The sequence below is a fragment of the Lupinus angustifolius genome, chromosome LG11 (assembly GCF_001865875.1).
Source record: "Lupinus angustifolius cultivar Tanjil chromosome LG11, LupAngTanjil_v1.0, whole genome shotgun sequence".
NCBI classification, from domain to species: domain Eukaryota; kingdom Viridiplantae; phylum Streptophyta; class Magnoliopsida; order Fabales; family Fabaceae; genus Lupinus; species Lupinus angustifolius.
In genome coordinates this window covers 2688410-2711684 of record NC_032019.1, presented here as the reverse complement: position 1 = coordinate 2711684, position 23275 = coordinate 2688410, and the positions used below count along the sequence as shown (strand labels likewise).

The 23275-nt window shown below is 31.1% G+C and overlaps 2 protein-coding genes across 3 annotated transcripts; one reads left to right on the top strand and one right to left on the bottom strand.

Annotated features, from left to right (window-relative positions):
- LOC109360816 (sorting nexin 2B-like) lies at positions 15652–20628 on the top strand. Of its 2 annotated transcripts, none has more exons than XM_019605955.1 (5): positions 15652–16938; positions 17118–17327; positions 17642–17902; positions 18774–18860; positions 18930–19107. In XM_019605955.1, exons 1-5 carry the CDS (start codon positions 15910–15912, stop codon positions 18969–18971), a joined length of 1629 nt encoding a protein of 542 aa, XP_019461500.1. In that variant the 5' UTR covers positions 15652–15909; the 3' UTR covers positions 18972–19107. The 2 variants fall into 2 exon arrangements, with proteins under 2 accessions (XP_019461500.1, XP_019461499.1); XM_019605954.1 differs by lacking the exon at positions 18930–19107 and adding an exon at positions 20253–20628 and having other exon boundaries at positions 15653–16938.
- On the bottom strand, positions 21527–23054 carry LOC109360817 (GDSL esterase/lipase At2g30310-like). The gene is made up of 3 exons (XM_019605956.1): positions 22391–23054; positions 22053–22308; positions 21527–21792 (listed from the first exon to the last, which is right to left on the bottom strand). Exons 1-3 carry the CDS (start codon positions 23039–23041, stop codon positions 21578–21580), a joined length of 1122 nt encoding a protein of 373 aa, XP_019461501.1. The 5' UTR covers positions 23042–23054; the 3' UTR covers positions 21527–21577.

Genomic DNA, 23275 nt, shown 5'->3' with positions numbered 1-23275 from the left:
TTTTGACTCTGATGTGGAATTATATAAGAGAATTGCGTTTTGGACTTTGATTCTACTTGTGATTTTTATTATTGGGTTTCCTAATTTCCCTCTTTTAACCCTAATCTTTCAATATTAAGTGCCAGCTTACTAGTAATTAGATTAAGTGATGTATATAAATATAGATTTATAAAATTTTAAGGAATTTATATAACTTTTGTTCAATACTTAATCTTCAATAAAGACAGTTTTTTAGAATAAAGGTCCCAGTTGTATTTATTGTAAATTAAGAACATATGATATAGCATGTATCATGTATGGGTAATAAAAGTAATTGATGTTCTTATCTGATAAGGAAGAGTAACAAATATAACATAACAATGTCTCTCGTTTAAAAACAAAATTTTGCAAGTTGTTGATACTCTTAGTCTCTTAATTAAATATGTAGAAGTACCTAATCAATAAGTTTATAGAGCTATTCAATGAAGAAAACAATAAAAAATTGAAAACTCGTGATAAGGGAAAATTTAATTGGCTAACTTCTCTAAAACCTAAAACAACTTTCAATAATGAATTTCTCATTTTTGCTAAGTGGACTATAGCTTTTGTTCTTAAATGGGCCAACTGCTTAAAAATTACATCTCTTATACCCTGTTAAAGGATTTTAAGGTTTAGATGGTCCAACACATATGTTCTTTTATAGTTATTTTGGTGAACCTGCCTAGACCCTCAAATCAGATTAAACATACCCTTCTTCATATTTGTAATTTTGTATTACACTCATGTTATGACATTTTATAGGTTATGTGTGGGAGAATAATAAGGGGTATTATTTATTATAAGAAGATAAATAAAATTTATACATGAAAATATAATTCAAACCAAATCATGTGAAAAATTAGTATTCACTATTTATAAAAGTAATTTAATTATCTAAAATAATTTACACTGCTTTCAAAAAATTCAATCTTAAGAACATGTGATATATTTTAGTTTCATGTTCATTTAGTATTGTTGCTAAGTTGAGACTTGAGTCCAACATATTCTTATTTTTTATTACATTTTTCATGGACCTTCAATATTATACTTGATTCAACTAGGATGACCGTTATAGGATATACTCAATTATGATCATATAATATAATAATCAACAAAATGGTGAATATGGTGAATAGATTCATATTGAGTGTTATAAATAATAAATGTAAGAATAGACGAAGTTGTAAGATTTTTTATAAGAATAAAAACTTTGAAAATGAAAACTAGTTATGTAAATAAAAAATTGGGCTTTATGAGTTCTATACAACATAGGAGTACATTTGCTGTTCTATAATAAGTGTTACACCATGTGTCATGACTTTGTGATTGGTTGAAAAATATATATTTAATTTTTAAGTATTTTTCTGACAAATCACAAAGTCATAACATATGGAGTGATACAAGCAAATGTGGACAAGTTTCACATGCACAGGGGTCTGGAGTGAGTTTACACTATCTAATTTTGTCACTCATTAAGTGAGAAACTAGTGTACATGATATTATATCTTATATTTATGAATCTATATAGTTATATATTCTTACCTTTTTATAATTTTCAATGTGAAACTTCTTTCATTCACAATTTAAATCTTAACAGCTCTAACCCAACCTTGCATGAGAGATTAGAAACATTGACATTCATTCTCATTTTATATATGAAATGACAAGTCTTGGTGCACTAAAACTCATTCACGTTCAATCTATCTAGATGGGCACTCAGGACAATAAGAAGAGCAATTCATTATACATTGCAATGTGAATAAACTTAATTAACAACTCTTCTTATCCTCTAACTTTATCTACCTATACAAATGAGTAACTTGTCCATTATTGAGTGAGAAGAAATCTATTATCTCAGCATTGTATTTATTGCCTCAATCACAACATTTAACACATAAACTGACATGATAGGTTGAAGAACATATTTTTCGTATTAAATAACCCATATAAATTTTCCGTAATAATAAAGTTCATTTTCTAATTGGTTCTCTAAAATTTGTGTTTACAAAACCTTGTAAGTTTTATATTTTTCATTTTTATCTTCTCCTCTTCCATCTCTTAACCAATTTATTTCCTTATCGAATTTAGGTATGCTTGGCTTCAGTTACACTGTGTATAGTTTAGAGAAGAAAAGTCAAGAAAAGAAAAGTTGAGGAATGAAAACTTGAGAGAAGAAAATGGGTAGAAAATGTGATGATTTTTTAGTTGTTTGCTATGATAGAAAATGGAAAGAAAGTGAAGAGAAAATAATATAATTATTATTAATAATGATATTTTATTTGTACTATCAAAGAGATTATATCTCAAAATATGTCCCAAATCATGTCTTAAACCAATGAAAACATGCAATGTGAATTAAAAAATTAAATATTTCTTATTTTTTTCTGTTTTTATTTTATCATCATTGGTTAGGAAGATGTTTTAAGACAACTTTGGGACTTAGTATAATTTTTTTACATATTTTCCTTTTAATAATGGAGAAAAAATATAATACATGGACTTCACCAATATTTATTTTTCCTTCCTTCTTTTCGATGCAACCAAATAATGAAAAAAACTATTTTCCTTTCTTTTTCATTCATCTCACTTTTTTTCCTTTCTTTTTCACCCTAACCAAGCCTTATGGATTTTTTACACGATAAAACTCTTAAACCTTAATTCAGGTATCTATAGCTAGACCCATGTACCTATAACCTATTCTTTCATTAATCTTTATCGGAAAAGAGCGAGTGTGTAACACAACAACAGCTTTAAACTCACCTAATGAGAGAGAAAAAACTTTTATTTATATATATAAATATAATTAATAAATTTTTGACAACATATAAAAATTTAAATATAATTAATTTTTTTTATCATAAATAAAGATTCAAAAAACATAAATATAATTGTCTTTAAATATGACATGTTCTATACTATCTCTAAAATTTTCTCCTCATATACTTGTCATTAAAAGTCATATTAGGTCAGATCTATAGTCACAGGCTTACAGTATAGCCCATCTATGTTCTATATAGGCCTAACTTAAAAAATCCATTAACTATGTAGATTTATATTAGTGAGGCATTTAAAATTTATTTAATAATATAATAATTTGTAAGGGTTATATCTACTTAAAATTTTGAAAAACTAATTTTAGCCACAAAAGTAAAATCGCAGTTAATACTTGAATTTTTTTATGAGATGTGCACCTTCAAATAAACTGATGAGGCCAGACTTATATGCATTCCAGCGAAGCCGGAAAAAAACTATTGATAGATAACAATATCATACTCAGATGAGTAGGTTTAAGCCTATTTGAGCAATGTCTAACATATTTTCTACCCTGCTTATAGTTCATGTAAGTCTTAGTAAGAAATTATAATGTGGAATAATAATTTATATATGCCATTAAACTCTATTTTGATATTCAAATGTTTTATTAAAAATATGTATTGAGATACGTAAACTCTCACGAGTTCACAAATTAAGTTTATCATGACTTTACAAGTTTACTTAAACTTGTGTTTTGACAATTATTTGATGCTTCTCATTTAAATAATCATATTTAAATATTTTGCTCATTTAAATTTTTATGTTTCCGTTTTTACTAAACAAAAAAGACATGTACACCAATATATTCGGATATAGTGGGAGGAATATAATCAAAGATGTATTGGTCCTCATTCCTCACATATATTTTTCTAATGGAAATATTAACTAATGCATTAGTCAAGGTAATAAAAACATAAATTTTGATTTGGAAAATACTAAATCTAAAATTTTAGGATCAAATTGTCTTTTCATACTAAACTTTATTGTTTTCCATTTAACTAGTTCACCCTTCTTTTAATCTTATATACCTCCACTTCAAGGGGAGGCATTTTCAACCAACTAAACCACTATATATCCCATCAAATTTGAGTCATCGAACCAATGATGTTGATTAAATATCTCTATTACCCCACACTTCATTAATAAGTTATTCACTTTATCTTAAGTCTTAAATATATGTATATCTCAATTGAAGTACTAGTAAACAACACGCAATGACATAGATGCTTTGAGATAATATTATGCAGAAAATGGTGCAAAACATATTAGTACTAGAGAGATTGTCTAGGACAACAGAGAGTAAGTCCCTATGATGGTCATGTATGGTTTTAAATTTTGTCATTTCATATTGTAGTTGGGCGCCATTCACTTTAATATTAGAAATTTGAGAAAAATACAAATAAAGTGAAATAAAATTCTCTCTAGTAGTGCCTTAAGTAGTAGAATATAATGGAGAAATTTTTTTATAAAAAAAATATGAACTCTTAACTTTTTTTAGTGTCAACTGTAAGAACATGTCCCTAATATTGAATAAAATCCTTGCTGTTATATTAGAATGAGCTGGACTCAACTCTACCTACTTACTAAATACGGTCCGATCATGATCATGTTTGAAAAGGGCCAGGTCTCATCGAGTTTAAGGTCAAGTCCGAGTTTAAATATTAGACTTAATCAATAGTTAGGATCAGTTATGGACCAAGAGTCGTCCCATAGTGACTCACTCATCATGTTTGTATGTGTCTCTATTCAAATGTGTACAAAGTAACATTATCTTTTGGTCGAAAGTATCATTGATTCTCTAATTTTTATTATATATACATATTACATTTTATATGTCAAATTACATATTCATTATAATAAATAATATTGAGAAGACTTTATCTAAAATGAGTATTCATTATATTTAATTAGGTCATTTGGGGTTGGATTCGAGTTTAAAGGTTGACTCAATCCATATTTAGGGTCAAATTAACTTCGGATCTAAGACCGGATACAGATTCAAAAAAATAATCCGACCAACATTTAGGGTCGGATAAAGACAAGGCCTTAACGCGTTCTACTAACCCTATCCTATGTAATTACAATAATGGTAAGACTATGATGTGAATAATATTGTGGTTTTAAATGTGATTGTGGACCACTCCTCATGAATCCCAAAAACATATAGCACACCTATCTACTTGCAGGGTCCTCCATAATGCATATGCCCTACAGAAGCATATTTAAACTAATTTCGTAGTAGAAACATGGCTATACTATATAGCCATGAAGACATGGTCCTCCTCAAAGGGTAATTAAGAAAGGGTCGTACATATAATTTCAAGAGTGGGATACATAAAAAGAAGATTGAGACAAAGGTAAAAGTACTAGGGCAATGAAGGGGAAAACTTGAATTGCCAAAGAGGAGGGTAACACATGGAAGCGGAAAAGAGGGCTTAAATAATGGGGTTACCATAATGCTTTTATTTTCCAAAAATGGATTCGTGTGAACCAGAGGATGTAATGCATTTGGTGACTTTTTCAACTCTGGTTGTATAACGTAAGTTTTTGTCCTTGTACATTGTTAACTCCATTATCATAAACCATAACTTCCCTGTGTGAAGTGACCCCTTCACACCACTCCAACTTCCCAATAGATTTGATCTAATAAAATTAAAATGTTTATGTGGAGCAAATAATGGATACCTTTGGTTAACTCTTTGGGACAAAGGATATGTTAAATTAAAGTATGTCTCAAATTATGTCTCAAACTAATAAAAATATGTTATTTAATTAAAAATTTATTATTATTTTTCTTTCATTGTTATTAGTTTATGAGATACTTTGAGATAATAAATTCTTATTACCTAATTTCTTTTGAAATGTGTCACTTCACAATAAGTAATAATTAATAAGTGTCAATTTTTCTTTTCAAATAATAGAACTCAATAACTATGGTGATTTAAATTTCTTATTGAAAGTGTCAACAACTATAACGTTTTTAATTTGTAATGTAGTGGTTGCATTCGCTAGCTTTTCCTTTCGGAGAATAATGACGTCTGTTTTAAGTTTTGTATTCATATTTCAAGTCAATTACATTTTATAAATAATATAAAATATTTTCTATTTTTATATTTTTTTTTATTAATTAGATCTTACTTTTTAATTTGATTATTGGTACATAAATAAGATATTAAAGTGAGATAAATAATCTTCATTGTAATTCTTAAAAATATTTTTCTTTAAAAAATATATTATTTTGCCGATAGTAATTATGAAAATTCAAATTTAGCAATATTTTTATAGTAAATAATAATTTAGGTGAGTTGTGTTCACCATGTTCTCAAATTGTTAGTCAAATTTAAACTCTCAACTTTATCAACATAGCCATGACAAACTATTTGACAATGAGTGTACAATACTACAATTCAAACAGCTTATTCACTCTATTTTTTCCAAACACTACATGATATCCTTTCTACCCTATGGGCTAGCACCCCCGGGCCCCAGCTACTTTATAACATTATAGTATTATACTATTACTTTAAAATTTCAGATAGAGAATAAGTAATGTCAAATATTTATTTAATTTTTTTTTACTACCAATAATATCTCTTACTTTTTAAAAATGAACTAATATCTTTTAAAATGCGTGGTTGTTCTTTCCAACGAGTGTCATTCATAGGAATCGAATCTTAACATTTTAGTCATTATAAAAATCTGACTCGACTAAAACTTTATTGGTATTTAATTTTGCTTTACTCACATTATTATTATTATTATTATTATTATTATTATTATTATTATATATATATATATATATTATACACTTATTTTTTCCGAACTAATTAATTATTACAAGTGACATTTAAAAGAAAATGAACAATTTAATATTTCAAAAATGTTATTTTAACAACTTATGATATTCAACAATTTTTTGTTATACCTTGATTTTAAATATTTTTAGAAATATACATAGAGATAAAATATGGAAAGTAAATGAGAAATGAAGATAAATGATCTATTAGAATAAAAATTATATAATTTACATTGTCATGTATAGGAGTAGTGTAGGCCAAGATATAAATTATAATAACTTATAAAAAAATAAGATTCCCACCAGTAATAGACCTTCAGGTACTAAGAATGTGATGAGATAAAAAAATTAATAAAAATTTAGATCATTAAAAATTTACTTTTACCATCTTCTTAATTATGCATCGGTCTCTCCAATAAGTAGACTAAAAAAAGTATATCTCAATCAATTAACTCAAAGTATTTCGCTATTTCTTAATCACTTCCTACCATTAATTCAAATTTTAGCTTAAATCAACAATTCCCAAGGAGGTGAGCATGCCTTCGATTTCATGATGTTGGAAAACTTACACACCATTAACATGGTGTTGGTTTAGTGGTATAAGATTTCATTGAATTCCCAAAATTGAAAGTTCGATTCATGAAAGTAACAATTGTTGGGAGGAGCAGCCACAAATTTTAAAAGAGATTAGTTCCTTACCTAACAAAGTAAATGAATATAATTGGTAGTACAAAAAAAATATAAAAATCAAGGATCAGTTCTCCCCTAGTTGTATCCCACACCCAATCCCTTCTAATCTGATTTTAATATTTACTGAAGTAATGAGAACCAAAGTTTAAATTATATTCATTTTTCATTATGGTGTTAAAATATGATTGAGTGTAATAAGATTGATAATACATTTGAGGAGAACTAATCTTCATTCTAAAACTATGGCTGCTGAGAAATTTAAGGTCACGTGCCTTTACGCTTTGTGGGTTTTCAACATTGAAGTCCACCCCCTAATCTCCCTCACCGTATTCAAGTTTCGAGATGAAATATCGTAGTCGGCAGCGTATAACGTAAGAAAACGTACCATGTATTATTTAAATCATTTTACTCATAAAATTGTCGTATTAACTTTACACACTGAAGCAGCGTGAGTGTGTCACACCAGCTATATACTAGCTTTTTAAACCACTCCAATTAAGCTCATAATTTTATGGTTCAAACCAATTTTTTAAAAGAAAAAAATTGAAATCAGTGTCAAGTCCCTGACCTCAGTTATAACGTACTTTTTTCCTATAAATAGCCTTATAACGTCTCCCCTTTCCTTAGTCACCAGTGATCTCTAGCTAATAGCTTCTGTTCTCTTTCTTTCTCTATCACTATGTGATTTTTCTTTAATAAATTTGCAGCATAGGCTTTATGCATGTATATATGTTCTTATCTATGGTTGAAGAGAGTATGGAAGAATCTGTAAAGCTCAGGAGGGATAGCGCCTTTTTAATAATGATTTTATCATAGTTGTATATTTGGCGCTATCCATCCTGAGTTTCATGGCTTCTTCATATACGTGTTCTAACTAGTTCTGGTACCTTCCACACAAACAATGAAAAAAAGCCTTGGCTTTCTTCTTCACTTATTCCCCTTTGACCTTTTTTTATGTTTCCATATATTAGTATACTATGATTCACTCTGAATTAGAAATTACCATGTTGATCAAGTTATTTACTCATTTGGAATTCATCATGTATTCCTCTAAACTAAACATATGTTCACTAATGTTTTGTTCCTAGTTAGTTTGCACGACATCTTCTCCATTGTAGTTTGGACTGTATTTTAATTTCTTCTCTCTCTTGTTACTTGTTAGAACAGATTAATATGATGTTTATGTCGTGTTTCTATTTCTCAACGATATATACAGGGACACTCACAGAAAAGGATATGGTGCATAATTTTGATATACACTCGAACTTCTTCTAGTTTATGGTATAGCGGTCTGGGGTTGGGTCCTATGTACCTTTATTCAGTGTTTTTGGTCTAGGAAGTCTTTTTCCTTTATTATTATTTTTCTTCGGAAAAGTCCTGGGCTTTGGTACAATATTCGATCATTTTATTTGAACACTTAGTTTTAAACATCATACAATATATATATATATATATATTATCCATTTATCTTGTCTTCTTCTCTCCACATACTCATAAAAAACATAAAAAATAAGGGAAAACATCTACCTCTCGTATGTTTGAAAAGTTTAAATGAGGATGGAAAGAAAAATAAAATAAGAGAAGGAAAATGAAGGGATGGACATTTCATTAGTTCTATCTCAAATTGAGGAGGGAGACTCCTCTCCATTAATGGAGAGAAGTGTTGTAGAAAAGTAAAGGAAAAATAATATTTATATCATTTTTATTTAATATGAGATTATACTTTTATCTTTAAAATATGAAGAAAAAAGTAACTTTCCTCTCCATTACTTGAGAAGAGTCTCACTCCAAATGGAGGGATAATAATTAATTGGGAATTGTTAAGGAAAGGTCTTTGCTTAAAAATTTCCACACGAGCAAGTACAATGAGAGAAGGGAATTAAGTTTGGTTTGAAGTATGAGAAGGAGGTGTAAGAGTTATTTATATTATATCAATACATATAAAATACAATATAACATACTATATATATAGGTATACTGAAATTCTCATGACGTTCAATGTTTTAATTTATATTTCAGTTTTCAAATATATATTTTCATCAGAATGAAGGGTTATTTCAGTTATTAATATAATATTTTAGAACAATATTTAAAATTTTATCTCACATAATATTATTTTAATATTTTCTACAAATGTCATAAAAAAGAATAAATTTCTCATGGTTATATCATCCTCTTCCTTCACGTCGTATTAGCCTATAAAAATTTTCCAGTCTAATCTCCAGAAGGAGAATGACCTATACTACAAAGTTTGTGAAGTATATTTTGAAACCAGTTACTGTCCGATCTCTTGAACAGATGACTGATATTTTATACATAAAGTAATGTGTTTATCTAAGTAGAGTAATGTGTGTATATATAACATTGACACTTCCTTGCCATAAAAAGAAAAGTGACAAAAACACAAATGTGCAATTTTATATATTATTTTCTTTTCTTAAAAAGAAGTTTTATATATAGTGAGAATTTTTAGGAAGATGCATAGATGTTTAATGTTGTGAATAACTGAATATGAAATGTACACAAAAATATAGTTCTAATGAGTATAATAATTGATGGTAGCAGAGAAGAGGTTTGAGTTGTTGCTTTTACTGTAATCTTTTTATTGTTTATTGATGAGCATGAGCTAGTTCAGTGTTTAATGGTGAGTTCTGAGATAGTAGCAGCAGTCTTTCTCTACTGGGGCTGATCTGAAAAGTGAAACCCTACTCCTTCAGTTTCAGACTTTTAGCTAGAAAGTTATATATTTGAGCTTATTAGGGGAGTTTATGAGCTAGGTAGCTAGGGTTTCCAAAATATTTGACTGCAACTTTTGCAGACCTTTTTCATCTATTATTATAAATTAGTTACTGTGCATGTTGACTCGTTAATTTCCAACTTGGTTCAGGTCATACGTCTAGTCACTTTCTTTTTTACTACTATAATAATTAACTAACATCTTCATAATCTCATCATTAAATTCCCATTAAAAGCAACGTTAATGTAGAGAACAGTTAAACCTGTCCCCTCCTCTCTTTTCACTACTCTTAAATCTTTCAGTTCATGATGATCACCACTCCCTAATTAAATACTAATGAATTTGGCCTCCAAAATTAGGTAATAATCTCTCCATTTCACCTTTCCTAATTTGTTTTTTTTGCTAAATGTATCTTTCATTATTAACCTTTTCATGGATTTTGGTCTTGAAACATTTTCAGTTGTGTAATATTTGTTCCTTATATTAAATAAAATTAGATTACAAAAGTGACATGGTTATGCTGACTGTCAGCAACCAAATATATTCTTTTATTTTAATATTTGGACAATATTTTACAAAGGGACTAACGTACACCTAATTTTTTTGACAACTGAAACTAACTGAAAGATTTAGAGAACAAAATTCATGAAAAAATAATACATTTAAGCCTTTATTTTCCATGTTACTTTTTTAGTCGGCAAGAAGATGATTTTATTAAAATACTAGTGGTACAAGAACTTATAAAAGTATGTACAAAAATGTAGCTATAGAAAAAGCTATGTAGAATAAAATGCTAAACTTTACATAGTTACTATCCGGTTATGATATTGTAAATTTTCACTATTCCCATTATTCCACACCAAAAATTCCATGTTACTTATCCATTTCCTGTTAATGAGACATTCAATGAGATATTAAATTATTAATACCTGGTTGGCCACTATGTGCGGTTGGGATGTAGTATATTATATTCAGGGCTTGTTTCAAAAGGTTTAGAAGTTTGAATCAACTTTAGGGCACAATAGGTGTCTTTCTGTACAGGGACAAACCAACAAACTTTCTAATAATGTATCTTCAAGCTTCTACTATTATTATTGCATATCTGTGATAGAATATTTAGAAAGATTAAATATCTTGATCTTCATTTTCAGTGGACTAGTGGGTAATGTGGTTGAACAGTAATCCCCACCTACCAGTACTGTGTTCAAGAATTTTCCCCCAATGTTATTTCACTTTATTTCATTACAGTGGAGTGGAGTATGAAAATTTAGTCATTCAAAAGATTCTACTGTTCCTCGAACTCAAGCTATGGTGTTACACACTGCTCAAATATAAATATAAATATAAAATGCAGGCATATATGCATATACTATATACTTAGAGTGTGATAATATATGCATGCTGTTGTTTTTTGTGAGTAATTGATTTAGAAAAAGAGAAACTGCGACTGAATGATAATGTTCTTAACAGCAGCCAGCAAGAATTAATTTTCACCATGTGGTTGGCAGTGGGAGTGGCAGACCAAAATGATTATGCTGAGAGAAAATGATTATGATTTCTAGTATCAAGTAGCTCAAACTTTGAAGGGAAAAGAAACATCAGTTAATTTATTTGTTGAAAGATTATTTTCTTGAGGAAATTAATCATGAAACTCACTGATAATACTATATATGTAAAAGAATAATCTTAATTTTCTAGCTTCGTAGGCAATGATAATCATAGTTTTTGCACTTTTTAGGGGAAACTAGCAATAATCTGATTAATTAATTAATTGGGTATACCATTCTTATGTTTATTATCCTCCTCCCATTCAATTGGGTTTTGACTTTTGAAAGCATTTTTTTATCGGCAGAAGAATATATTAATAAAAGATAATTACAAAGGAAAAGAATAAAAAATTAAAGCAAAACAAGACATGAACCTATTACATATTGGAATTAAGGCAAGATATTGGATTAGAAACCCAATCCGAGTAAGAAAAAGAATTATTGCCCACTTGACCATTAACCCAAAGCCAAGAATTGACTCTTACAACTTCAAAAATCTTCTGAGAAGGCCTTGAAAACTAAGTCATTCATGGAAAGTCATATAGCCCAAATTGAAGCTAGCCATAAGATTTGAACAACTGTTGTTTGAAAGCATACCCATGTGAGCAATGAAGTGAGCTATGGATTGGAAAGGAAGCGCTATGCTGAAGTTGAACCAATTATAGAGAAGCTGTAAATCAAATATTGGATATTGCAAGCAAAAAAAAAATGATCAAAAGCATATTTGATTAATCTGAATGCTCATTTTATAATGTTCTATAGAATTGATGCTACAATAGCATGTTAATGGCCATTTTTTCTTATAAATCCGCTTATTAAACTATTCATGAATTTTTTACGATCTATGGTATAAATTACTTTATTTAATATCTTTGACGTTTTAACATTTTTCACATTATCTTAAATTTTTTGAAACTAATAATATTTATACTAATTTTCAATATATCCTTATTTACTATTCTTCTTTTTTATCATGATCTTATTATTTCCTTTTAATTTAGTTTCTAGATTAACTGATGTTACTTAATCAAGTAATATTAACATTTTATTTCATTCAATAATTTCTAAATCAATGTGTATAACTTAAAATATTAAAAAAAATAGATGGGTTAATAAATTGTAAATATGTAGTTTGTGATCTTTTTAAAGGATACATAATTTGTTAGGGGGAGATGATGAAAAGTGGAAAGTATGATGAATTTTACAGTATTACCGAAAGAAAAAAACAATTGTCGCAATTTTGTCTGGTGCATTACTGAACAGAGTTCTACGTAGTGATTTAATTATGTACCTGACACTTGGCGGCTAAAGTTAAGCTGCATCGTCTTGAATTCTTCTGAATCTCTCTGACCGTTTCCTACATCAAATCAAAGCGAGGTAGATCCCATGAAATTCACGCTTCGAGGGCCCCACAACTGTCGCATTATTTATATTATGGGTCCTCATCTATGTGGCCTCTCTTGGGCCTTATTCCCTTACACCATTTTGCATTCAATAAATAAAATAGTAAATCGTCATTCCCTTTTCTAAACTTATATAAATCTTTTAATTTTTACATTTTTATTATACTGATCACTCCTGTATGAAAAATAAATGTAATATTTTAAACAAAAAATATGATAAATACAATCAAGTTAAACAAAATATGGTATATTGTGGAGATAAGTCCAAATAAAAAAATAATAAAGATACATTGATTTGTATATTATTTGGACTTGTCTTCACAATATACTATATTTTGTTTAAATTAATTGTATTTATCATATTTTGTTGTTTAAAATATTACATTTATTTATCATGCATAGGTGGCCAGTGTAATGAAAATGAGAAAAAATTAGGGGTTATATATATAGGTGTAAAAAAGTATGGATAATTTACATAATTTCACTTGTCGGTGTAATTTACTATAAATAAAATTAAACAATATTTATACACATAGTTAAAGTCAGATTGATTCGGTTCGGTGATTATGACAAGAGTGGTTAAAAACGTTTTCACAGTGTTTTATAAAAAAATATGTATGCTTTGAGCTTAGTCAAGATAAATTTAAAAAAAAAACCCAAACAATGAATTGCATTAACACCTTCATTCACAAAATGCCTTAGTCCTCTCGGGTAAGCTGAATAGAATATTAAGGCAAATGGGGAATGGAAAGTAATTAAGGAAGCAGAAATAAGAGTGTGCAATCCAACTATGAAGGGGAGTCTTGAACTTAACTACTAGTTGACTAGTAATACTAAGGGCAAAAATAAGAAAATTGGGCATCAATGGTATGAAGCATTGAACCAAACAAATGGAGGTGTGATGGTTGAGTTTGGTTTAATTTTTTTTGGATACCCTAAGAATTGAACCAAACAAATGTAGATGATTCGGTTCGATCGACTAATGTTGATTTTCATCGTTCAAATTGAATTGGTCATGAACAGTTTGGTTTAGTCTGATTCATTGGTTTACTTTTTTTTAATATAATATGATAAATTTTATCGTGTGTTTATAGGTTTAACAATGTTATCTTTCACTAGTAGATTTATTTTTACTTGAATGTTATAAAAACTTATTTAATTAATTTTTGCTTATCCAAATATAAGAGAGGAGAATCATACTGCTCTATATCAAGTACTACTAATTGTTAACTTTTCATTGGTTTTGAGGTTTGGTTCTCACGATTCTAGACCTTAAAGAACTGTGAACCGATTACAAACAATTTCTTAAAAATTAATTGAACCAATGTTAGTAAACTCAGGTTGATTATTAGTTTGGTCAAAATATTGGGTTGCTTATCAGACAATGAGTCATTAGTTGGACTACTTAATTCGAATGATATCAAAAAATCTAATAAACTCCTAATATATCATTATTTAATAACTTTTTATTCCAAATATAAAACTTAACATTATATAATAAGTATGTGATCAGCAACAACATGAAATATTTTAGTACAACAAAATTTTTCCAAATAAGTTGAAAGCATAATCAAACAACATAAGTTTTGCGCTTTAACTTCAACAAATTGTACAAATAAAATTTAAATTTAATTAAACAATAACCATTTTATATCACTGTAAGCTAAGAAATAACAACTATAATTACAATAATGATAAACGTAAATACAAATAAGTTGAAATAAAACAAATTCTCTTTCACAATATTGTCGTTGACAACTTTTAAAATTTATTAAAGCGTCTGACTTGAACCAATCCAATCAACCGAGCTACTAATTTTATACTCAACTTTATCGAGTTGAACTGGTTCATACCAATTTTGGTACATAATTAGGCAGAAAAGCAACTCAAACTGATCATGTATTTAATTCTTGGTTAGATCGGTCGAACTAGTCAACCTAAGCCGAATTTAATAACTATAAAATAAATTGAAGTATGTAACCAAATCAAACCATATTTTTTGGTTTGGTTATTTTCAATTCCACATTTTATTTGAGAGCCATTTACAATCATAGTTAAACTCTATAATAAATTACTCATATTCACCGCTTACAAGGTCTACTATGAATCATCCATTTATCATGTCTTTTATGGCTCATAATCACATATAATCATCATAAACTTTCGCAATATTTATTAACAGTGGTTATATCTTATCAAGATTGGTTCAATAGGTAAGTCGATTTCCATACTGATATGATACTAATATGATTTGACAAATATATCTAACTTGCAATTAAATTAATTAAAAGTTTGTCAAAATAAAAAATGTGAGTCAAACTATATCATAGTGTACTAGTCAATTTTAGTTTGGACATAATTTATTTTCTTCATATTTTTCAAAATAACATAATAATGATATGAATATTGAACAATGTTAATAATTAATTGCAAGTAATAATATTATTTATAAACTTATTCTATTTATCACGAAACATACAACTTCACAGGATTTATGATTTCTAATTACTGAATCCTTGATTATACCATCATGGCATCATACCATTACACTCTATTAATAACATGTATGATATTAATAACATTGATCCATATAGATAAAAAATTATTCAAAAATTATCTTATTTTTTTCTCTTTCTCTTGTAACGAACTGCCTTAGAAGGAAAAAGAAGATGATTTGATAGCTTGAACCCCCCAACACGTTACACCGATCTCAGCCTAGTGGTCACAGATCACAGTCCTGCCACTTTCATTTTCAGCTCCCGATCCTCTCCACGTGCTCCTGGTGCCTCTTGTATGTATCATCAACTTCAACCTTATTCTCCCAGCGCACGTTAGCCCCCATCACTCTCTCCTTCTCACTGCACCTTTCTCTCTCTACCAAATCCCTAATCCTCTTCTTTAACAATGATGGGCTCTGAGAACCAGAGCTCCGATCAGCAACCACAACCCTTTCATCTCTCCGCATCAACCACTCATCAAATGGATAACCACGATCCTTTAAGCGCTACCGAATCATACTCTAATTACCGGAGCGTCATGTCCACGCTCTCCGATATCCACCACCCTCTCTCCGACCCCCTCCTCTCTCCTCCTTCCACCCAATCCCCAAACCCTAATGGCAACAGCAATAACAGCAGCAGCATTTCCTCTTACGTCGACCTTCCCTCCTACAACGGCGTCGTTTTAACCCTAAACGGCGACGTCGACCCCGACAGCCCCACCGCATCATCTGAATCTTCTCAATCTATCTCCAGATCTCCCTCTTCGAGCTCCGATTACTTGAAGGTGACTGTCTCAGACCCTGTGAAGGAGCAAGAAAGCTCTAATTCACTTGTTCCAGGTAGCAATAGTTACGTTACGTATCTGATCACGACGAGGACGAATATTCCCGAATTCGGAGGGTCTGAATTCGGTGTCCGGAGAAGATTTCGTGACGTGGTGACGCTTTCTGATCGGTTGGCGGAGTCATACCGAGGGTTCTTCATTCCGCCGAGGCCGGATAAGAGCATAGTGGAGAGCCAGGTGATGCAGAAGCAGGAGTTTGTGGAGCAGAGGAGGGTGGCACTGGAGAAGTATCTGAGGAGGCTCGCTGTGCATCCTGTGATCAAGAAGAGTGACGAGTTTAGGGTTTTTCTGCAGGCTCAGGGGAAGTTACCGCTGCCTACTACTATCGACGTGGCTTCGAGAGTTATGAATGGCGCGGCAAAGCTTCCAAAGCAGTTTCTGGGGAACAGTGTTATTGCTCCTGATGAGGTTGTGCAGCCGGCGAAAGGGGGAAGGGACTTGATGAGACTGTTTAAGGAGTTGAAGCAGTCTATGGTGAATGATTGGGGCGGGTCTAAGCCAGTGGTTGTGGAGGAAGACAAGGAGTTCTTGGAAAAGAAGGAAAGCATTCAAGGGCTTGAGCAGCACATCACTAGTGCATCTCAGCAGGTGTTATTTTCTTTTGGTTTTAAGTTTTCAACGTTTCTTTCAAATTCAGTTTGTAAAACATGCCCATGTAGATGATTATTGATAACAAGTCTACACTACCACATTGTTTTACTGGGTTTATGACTGTATGGTGTTATTGGTTACTATAATTTTTCATATGACGTGCCAATTACTTGCAGGCAGAATCACTTGTCAAAGCTCAGCAGGCTATGGGAGAAACCATGGGTGAATTAGGATTAGCATTTATTAAATTGACAAAATTTGAGAATGAGCAGGCTGTTTGGAACTCTCAGAGGGTTAGAGCTGCTGACATGAAAGGTGTGGCAACAGCTGCTGTCAAAGCTAGCAGATTATTTCGAGGACTAAATGCAGAGACCGTGAAGCATTTGGTATATAGCATAATTATTGTAATATTAATTTTAAAATTTACACTTCTTTTCTTTTGATAGCCAAACATTAGTATGTTAGTATTTCTCAATGGGTGAGATTTGAACCCTCAACCTCCTTATCAATCCACTCCTTAAACCCTCCACCCTAACCACTTGACCACCTTATGAGTCCCTAAAATTTACACTTCTCACTGAGTTGTCTACTTTTAGCACATCCTTTCCAATGTGAGTAATATTATTCTTAAAAAGCTCAGCCTCTTAATAAAGCTCAGCCCACTAAATATGTTGATGATTTTCCAATTTATGCATCGCAGGATACACTTCACGAATATCTTGGACTAATGTTGGCTGTGCATGGTGCATTTTCGGATCGCTCAAGTGCGCTATTGACAGTGCAAACCCTTCTATCAGAACTATCTAACCTGCAGTTAAGAGCTGAAAAACTTGAAGCAGCATCTTCTAAAGTTTTTGGGGCTGACAAATCAAGGATTCGTAAATTAGAGGAGCTAAAAGAAACCATAAAAGTCACTGAAGATGCTAAAAATGTTGCAATTAGAGAATATGAGCGGATCAAGGTATGGTTTAAGTCTTTTAGAATTTTATTGGTTTCATAAATTAGATAGGTTGACTTCATACAGATTTAAGGATAGTTTGTGATCCAAAACGGCATATGCCTAAGTTTCTAAGACTGTTTTGACCGATGTTTTAAAAATTGGACCGATGAAGGTAATGGTTCATTGGTGTGATCGAACCAGTGGTAACGAATACATTATTTTGTAAGTTTTATACGTTTGGTGTTTAATAAAATTAGTTGTACAATACTAAATTATTACACGTATATCATAATGTAATAATGATATAATTGTATATAATGTACAGAGCAACCATGTTATTATTCTGAACCGGTCCAAATCGTTAAACCCCCAGTTTTATTAGTTTGACACTGGTTTATCCGCTTTGAGACAGGTTTTTCGTGTGTCCAGTTTGGATAGTGTATTGGACCAGTCACCTGTCTCTGGTCGTGTTCTTATTTGAATGGGTCAGACCTTAACCTTGCATGTAGATGTAGTGTTGCATCTCACTTTTCTTTAACTGTTTTCTTATGTCATTATTGAACATCTCTTAGCCATATATTTCATGAATTCTGGTTTGGCATCTTATTTGTAATTATTGCATCGTTCGATCCATATAGCCCACCCCACCTTGTGGGATTAAAGCTTTGTTGTTGTTGTTGTTATTGTTGTTGTCTCCTTCCTTTCTCATTTTGCTTGTCTAATTATAATATCCTAAAATTTCACTTCAAATGTTGGCTTATGGTGACTTTCTCCTTGTCTAATTTCAATGAAAGACTGTTGTTTTTGTTTTGCATATATTTTTGTTAACCATATTCATAAATTTTATTTTACTTTATCTGTAAATAAATATTGGATGATGTTGCCAATGTAGGAAAACAATAGGAGTGAACTTGAAAGGGTTGATAGAGAGAGGCAGGACGACTTCTTAAACATGTTGAAAGGATTCGTAGTTAGTCAGGTTTGATTTTTGTCTATTCTTTTTAATTGTCTTTTTAGTAGTAGAATGATCTGTATTTTCCTTTGATAGTCTCCACTCCCCATTTATAAACACTTTCTATTCTGTGCATAGTCTCTAATGAGTGAGGTTAATCCAGAAGTAGCTAAGCGGGTGTTAGTGTGAGCCGTGGTTGTTTGACCATGAATATTGCAATTATAGTAGAGGACTTTATGATTACAATGTCTGGGGCACGTGATGAAAGAGAAAATAAGAATGAGTAGTCAGCTTATTAGAACTAGAATTTTCAATGAGGCCATGATAAAATGGGACGTTTTCATTTGTATCAAGCAAAACTTCTGGAGTAGAGATAATTGTATGATCCAGACTGAGAGTCATGGAACAAAATGATGAATCGGATACATTTTTAATGAGAAAATAGTTGAGGTTTTACTTGTGAAGGAAACATGTGTTCTAACTGCTTAAGTATCATTGTGATAGAGTGCAAATTAACAATCTACCAAGAACACTATGGAAATTAATCTACTCTTAAGAAAGTTATAAACTAAGAAGATAATAAAAGAGTAAATTCTTCATTTTTCATTGATTTTCTTATGGATGAACAATAACATATTTAAAGAGAATTAAGAAAACATAATATGATGATGACCCTACAAGTGTCATCATCTTACAACACTAGAACATTATAGAAATATTAATGTAACATCAATTATTTAATTAAATCTAAATAACCAACTATCATATTCTACCCTATTCCTTTTCTATTGAATTTCATAACAATTATCATAATAAATATCTTATCACATTATTGCAAATGGATTAGCCCTATCACCTTCTCTGGTGACTGTTCTGACAATAAAGTTGTCATATTGTCCTCTTTAGATCTGAGCAGAATAGCCTCCTTTCACCTTACAGTCAATAACTACTCCTCTTGCAAATCTGACGGTGTTGATTTCTGTAAGATTTTTGAAACGGAAGTCATATATGGTGTATGGTGCAGTTTTTCTTTCTTTCGAAAAGGGAAAAAGAAATACAGAGTCATGTGCGCAGTGCATGCAGCATTGAAGTGTGGCAACTAGCAAGTACACATTTTGAAATAGTTCATGCTGTCAAAAAATAGTCTCACTTGAGAATTCTGTCATTGTTACACATGCCCCCATAAAGGAAGGGTGACTGTAACTTTTGAAGCTAAAATGGTTACGAGGTGTAATTAAGCTGAACCCCAAGGGAAGTTAACGTGATTTTCCCTAACATTACCGAGAAGGGAAAAGCTGCCTATTTTGGTCATCTTTGGTTAATTTTGCTCCCCATCTGCCCATTTTGTTGATGCTATCTTTAGTTGCATTTATCATTTGCTTTGTGCCCAAGTAAGTAATGCTTGTTGTGAATTAATAGGTGGGGTATGCTGAGAAAATAGCAAATGTCTGGACAAATGTTGTTGAAGAGACCCGTGGATATGTGAATGAAAGCACTTGATCAGTGTTGGCTGCAAATTTAAATTTTCATCTTCTTTATTCATTGATGTGCCTCAGAATATATTTGTAGTCATGACAATAAACTCAAGGAAGCACTTTGTCGGTTTCTAAGTTTTCTCACACACCTGTAATCTTCTAACATTTCTTACACATCATTAAAATTGGTACTTGTAGTCATGACTCATCACAATAAAATCAAGGAAGCACTTTGTTGGTTTCTAAGTTCTCTCTCACACTTGTACCTCTTCTAACATTTCTTACACATCATTGAAACTCATACTTGATGTTGTAAATTATTTGCTCTAGGTTCTACTCCTCCAGGTTTTGGAAGATTTGCTTGTTTTTTCCTTTTTTCAGATGTCTAATTACTAATCATATACTTTACCGGACAGAAGACTAATCATATGATGAAGTTGTGCAAGTGAGTTTCATTTGTGTTTGCCTCACATGGGAGGCAATAGTTCAAACCTATCTAAGAAGTCCCTGTGCCTCCATTCTGAATTTGTTCAATTTTTTGTGTGAAATTACAAGGACCTAGAATAGGACTTATTTCATATTTTTTGAAAATTATAAGCATTATTTTGCGTTTGTAATGTGGCCTTTTACTGCAAAGAATTGCTCCTGTGAGATCTGCTGTTGCTGCCCCAACAAAAGTTCTTGCATTAATACTGTATCCATTTCTTCAGCTTCTTAACCCCACTTTTCTATAGTGTCCGAAGTTTAGCAAACAGTCTCCTCACTATTTTCACCTTGCTGCATTCCTTGTTATGTTTATGAAGAAGATTTTGGAACCTCCCAATGAAGTTTCCATATGCTATGCTGACAACAATTTTTATTGAAAGGATATTCTACCCAAAAAATCTCTTTACCCAGCCAGCATTGTTTGGATTGAACAATGTCCAGAAAATCAGCGGTCCACCACGTTTGAAAAAAAGGGTCAAGCCTTCACCAATTTTTGGCTTAAATCTGCTCATTACTATTCAGTTTAACAAAAAGATTGGTGTTTCCTCATGGGTATGAAGTGGTGTGAAATAGTAACCAATTCACAACTTTTCTAACTTCCAACATTTTATAGTATATATGAACCTTCACTAAGTTTAATTTATGAATCCTAAGATATTAGATTATTTGAATTTATAATTTGGTGGACTACTTACAACACAACACTTAAATAGTGAAGAATGATTTATTTATTTATATTTAATATGTAAATAATGTGGTTACATAAATCAGGTGCAAAGTACCTTACTTATAAGTATAGTCCCTATGAAACTGAAACTTGAAAAGGACTTCCATTTCAATGTACTTAGCAATATGCTGGTATACTGCTTCAGTTGGATGGACACTGTCCCAAAATACATATTTTGATGCATCATCACATGTTGGTGTAATTGCATTACAAGATGGAGCTACTTCTAATAAGCCACTCCCACAACACCCAACATTTGTTTTAGCAAAACCTGTTGAATAAATTATTGTCAGAAGAATACAATATTAAAATAATATTACAGATATAACTGTTTTCTTAAAATCTTTATATAGAAATTTCTTTGATTTTGAATATGTACATAAACTTCTTATTGTATCATTGAAATAACTTTTTTTTATTTTCACCAAGGATGTTTTCTAACATACGATCATCTATATACATTTTACCTCTATAAACAATGTTTTTCCATAAACATGGTAGGAGACAAACTCGTTTAACTAAATAACTCACCATATTTTTCAGGTCGATTGATAATATCGATCAATGGATCATATATCTCTGTATAAACAACTCTACTTCCTCTAAGCATTGCTTGTATTCCAAGTAACCTCTTTTCCAATTTTCTATTGTAGACTTTGGCATCTAAATTTTCGTCCTCTACACATTTCCGATCCTTCTCAAACTTGAGGGTTATTTGAAAGGGTAAGCAACCAATGGGAGGAAGCCCAGTGACAGCAAAATTTCTGCATCCAAGATCGTATAGTCTCTGCAATTATTATACAAGGAATATGAGAACATTATTGTTTTCTTCACTCTTATGAATGCCTACTTGTTAATTCTGTAGATACCTTGATGAATGTTTGAAGATTATTCTGAAGAAAATCTTGGTATGCTGTAATGTTGAACTCCAACTTTCTAGAGGGTAAGTCATAAAAATTGAGAATGAAGTCATTAGTCCCAGCACTAACAATAACAAAAGCATCTCCAAGTATTTGTTTAGCCTTATTTCCCCCTGCAATTCCCTTGAGCTTTGATAAATAAACTTCAAACAACTCGATTTGATTCGACACTGATATGGCATTGGATGCAAGTGTTGTCAATTCATCAAAGCCTGATCCAGCAGATGCAAAGCTAACACCAGTTAAAAGTTGTTCATTTGATAGGTTAGGGTCAAGGAAAGGAGGGACAGTGTCTTTGATGTTCAAATAAGAGGCAAGGAAATCAGGAATCAATTTTCCATTGGAAAATCTACCAGTGGGAACATGACCAGGGAAATCCCTTCCATAAGGCAAATGATTTCCCTTGGCCACAGTGATGATGTAGTTGTTATTGCCCGTGTCCACCGTCGAATCACCGAACACTAGAATGGATGAGAACTTGGGTCTTGTTAAGGCATTGCTTGTAGCAGCAACAATGATGATGCAAAAATGCATCAAAATGAAGTAGTAGTAGAATGTGTATGCCATTACTAATCTTTCGTGGCAAGTAGGATAAGGCATGAACTGCTATATATGTTGCATATTTAGATGTTTTAACTGATAATTAATGTAAATTGTAATAGAACCGTTCACAAGGAATCAAAAGGTGAGGTAGAAGCTAAGACAACCATTTTATAGGTAAGGGAAAACAACATAAAGGAATTTTCATTAGTTTGTTTGAGCTAAATATATTTACTTGGACAGTTAGTTCTGCACATTCTTATTTCAGTAAAGTACAAAGGCAGAGTAATTGGA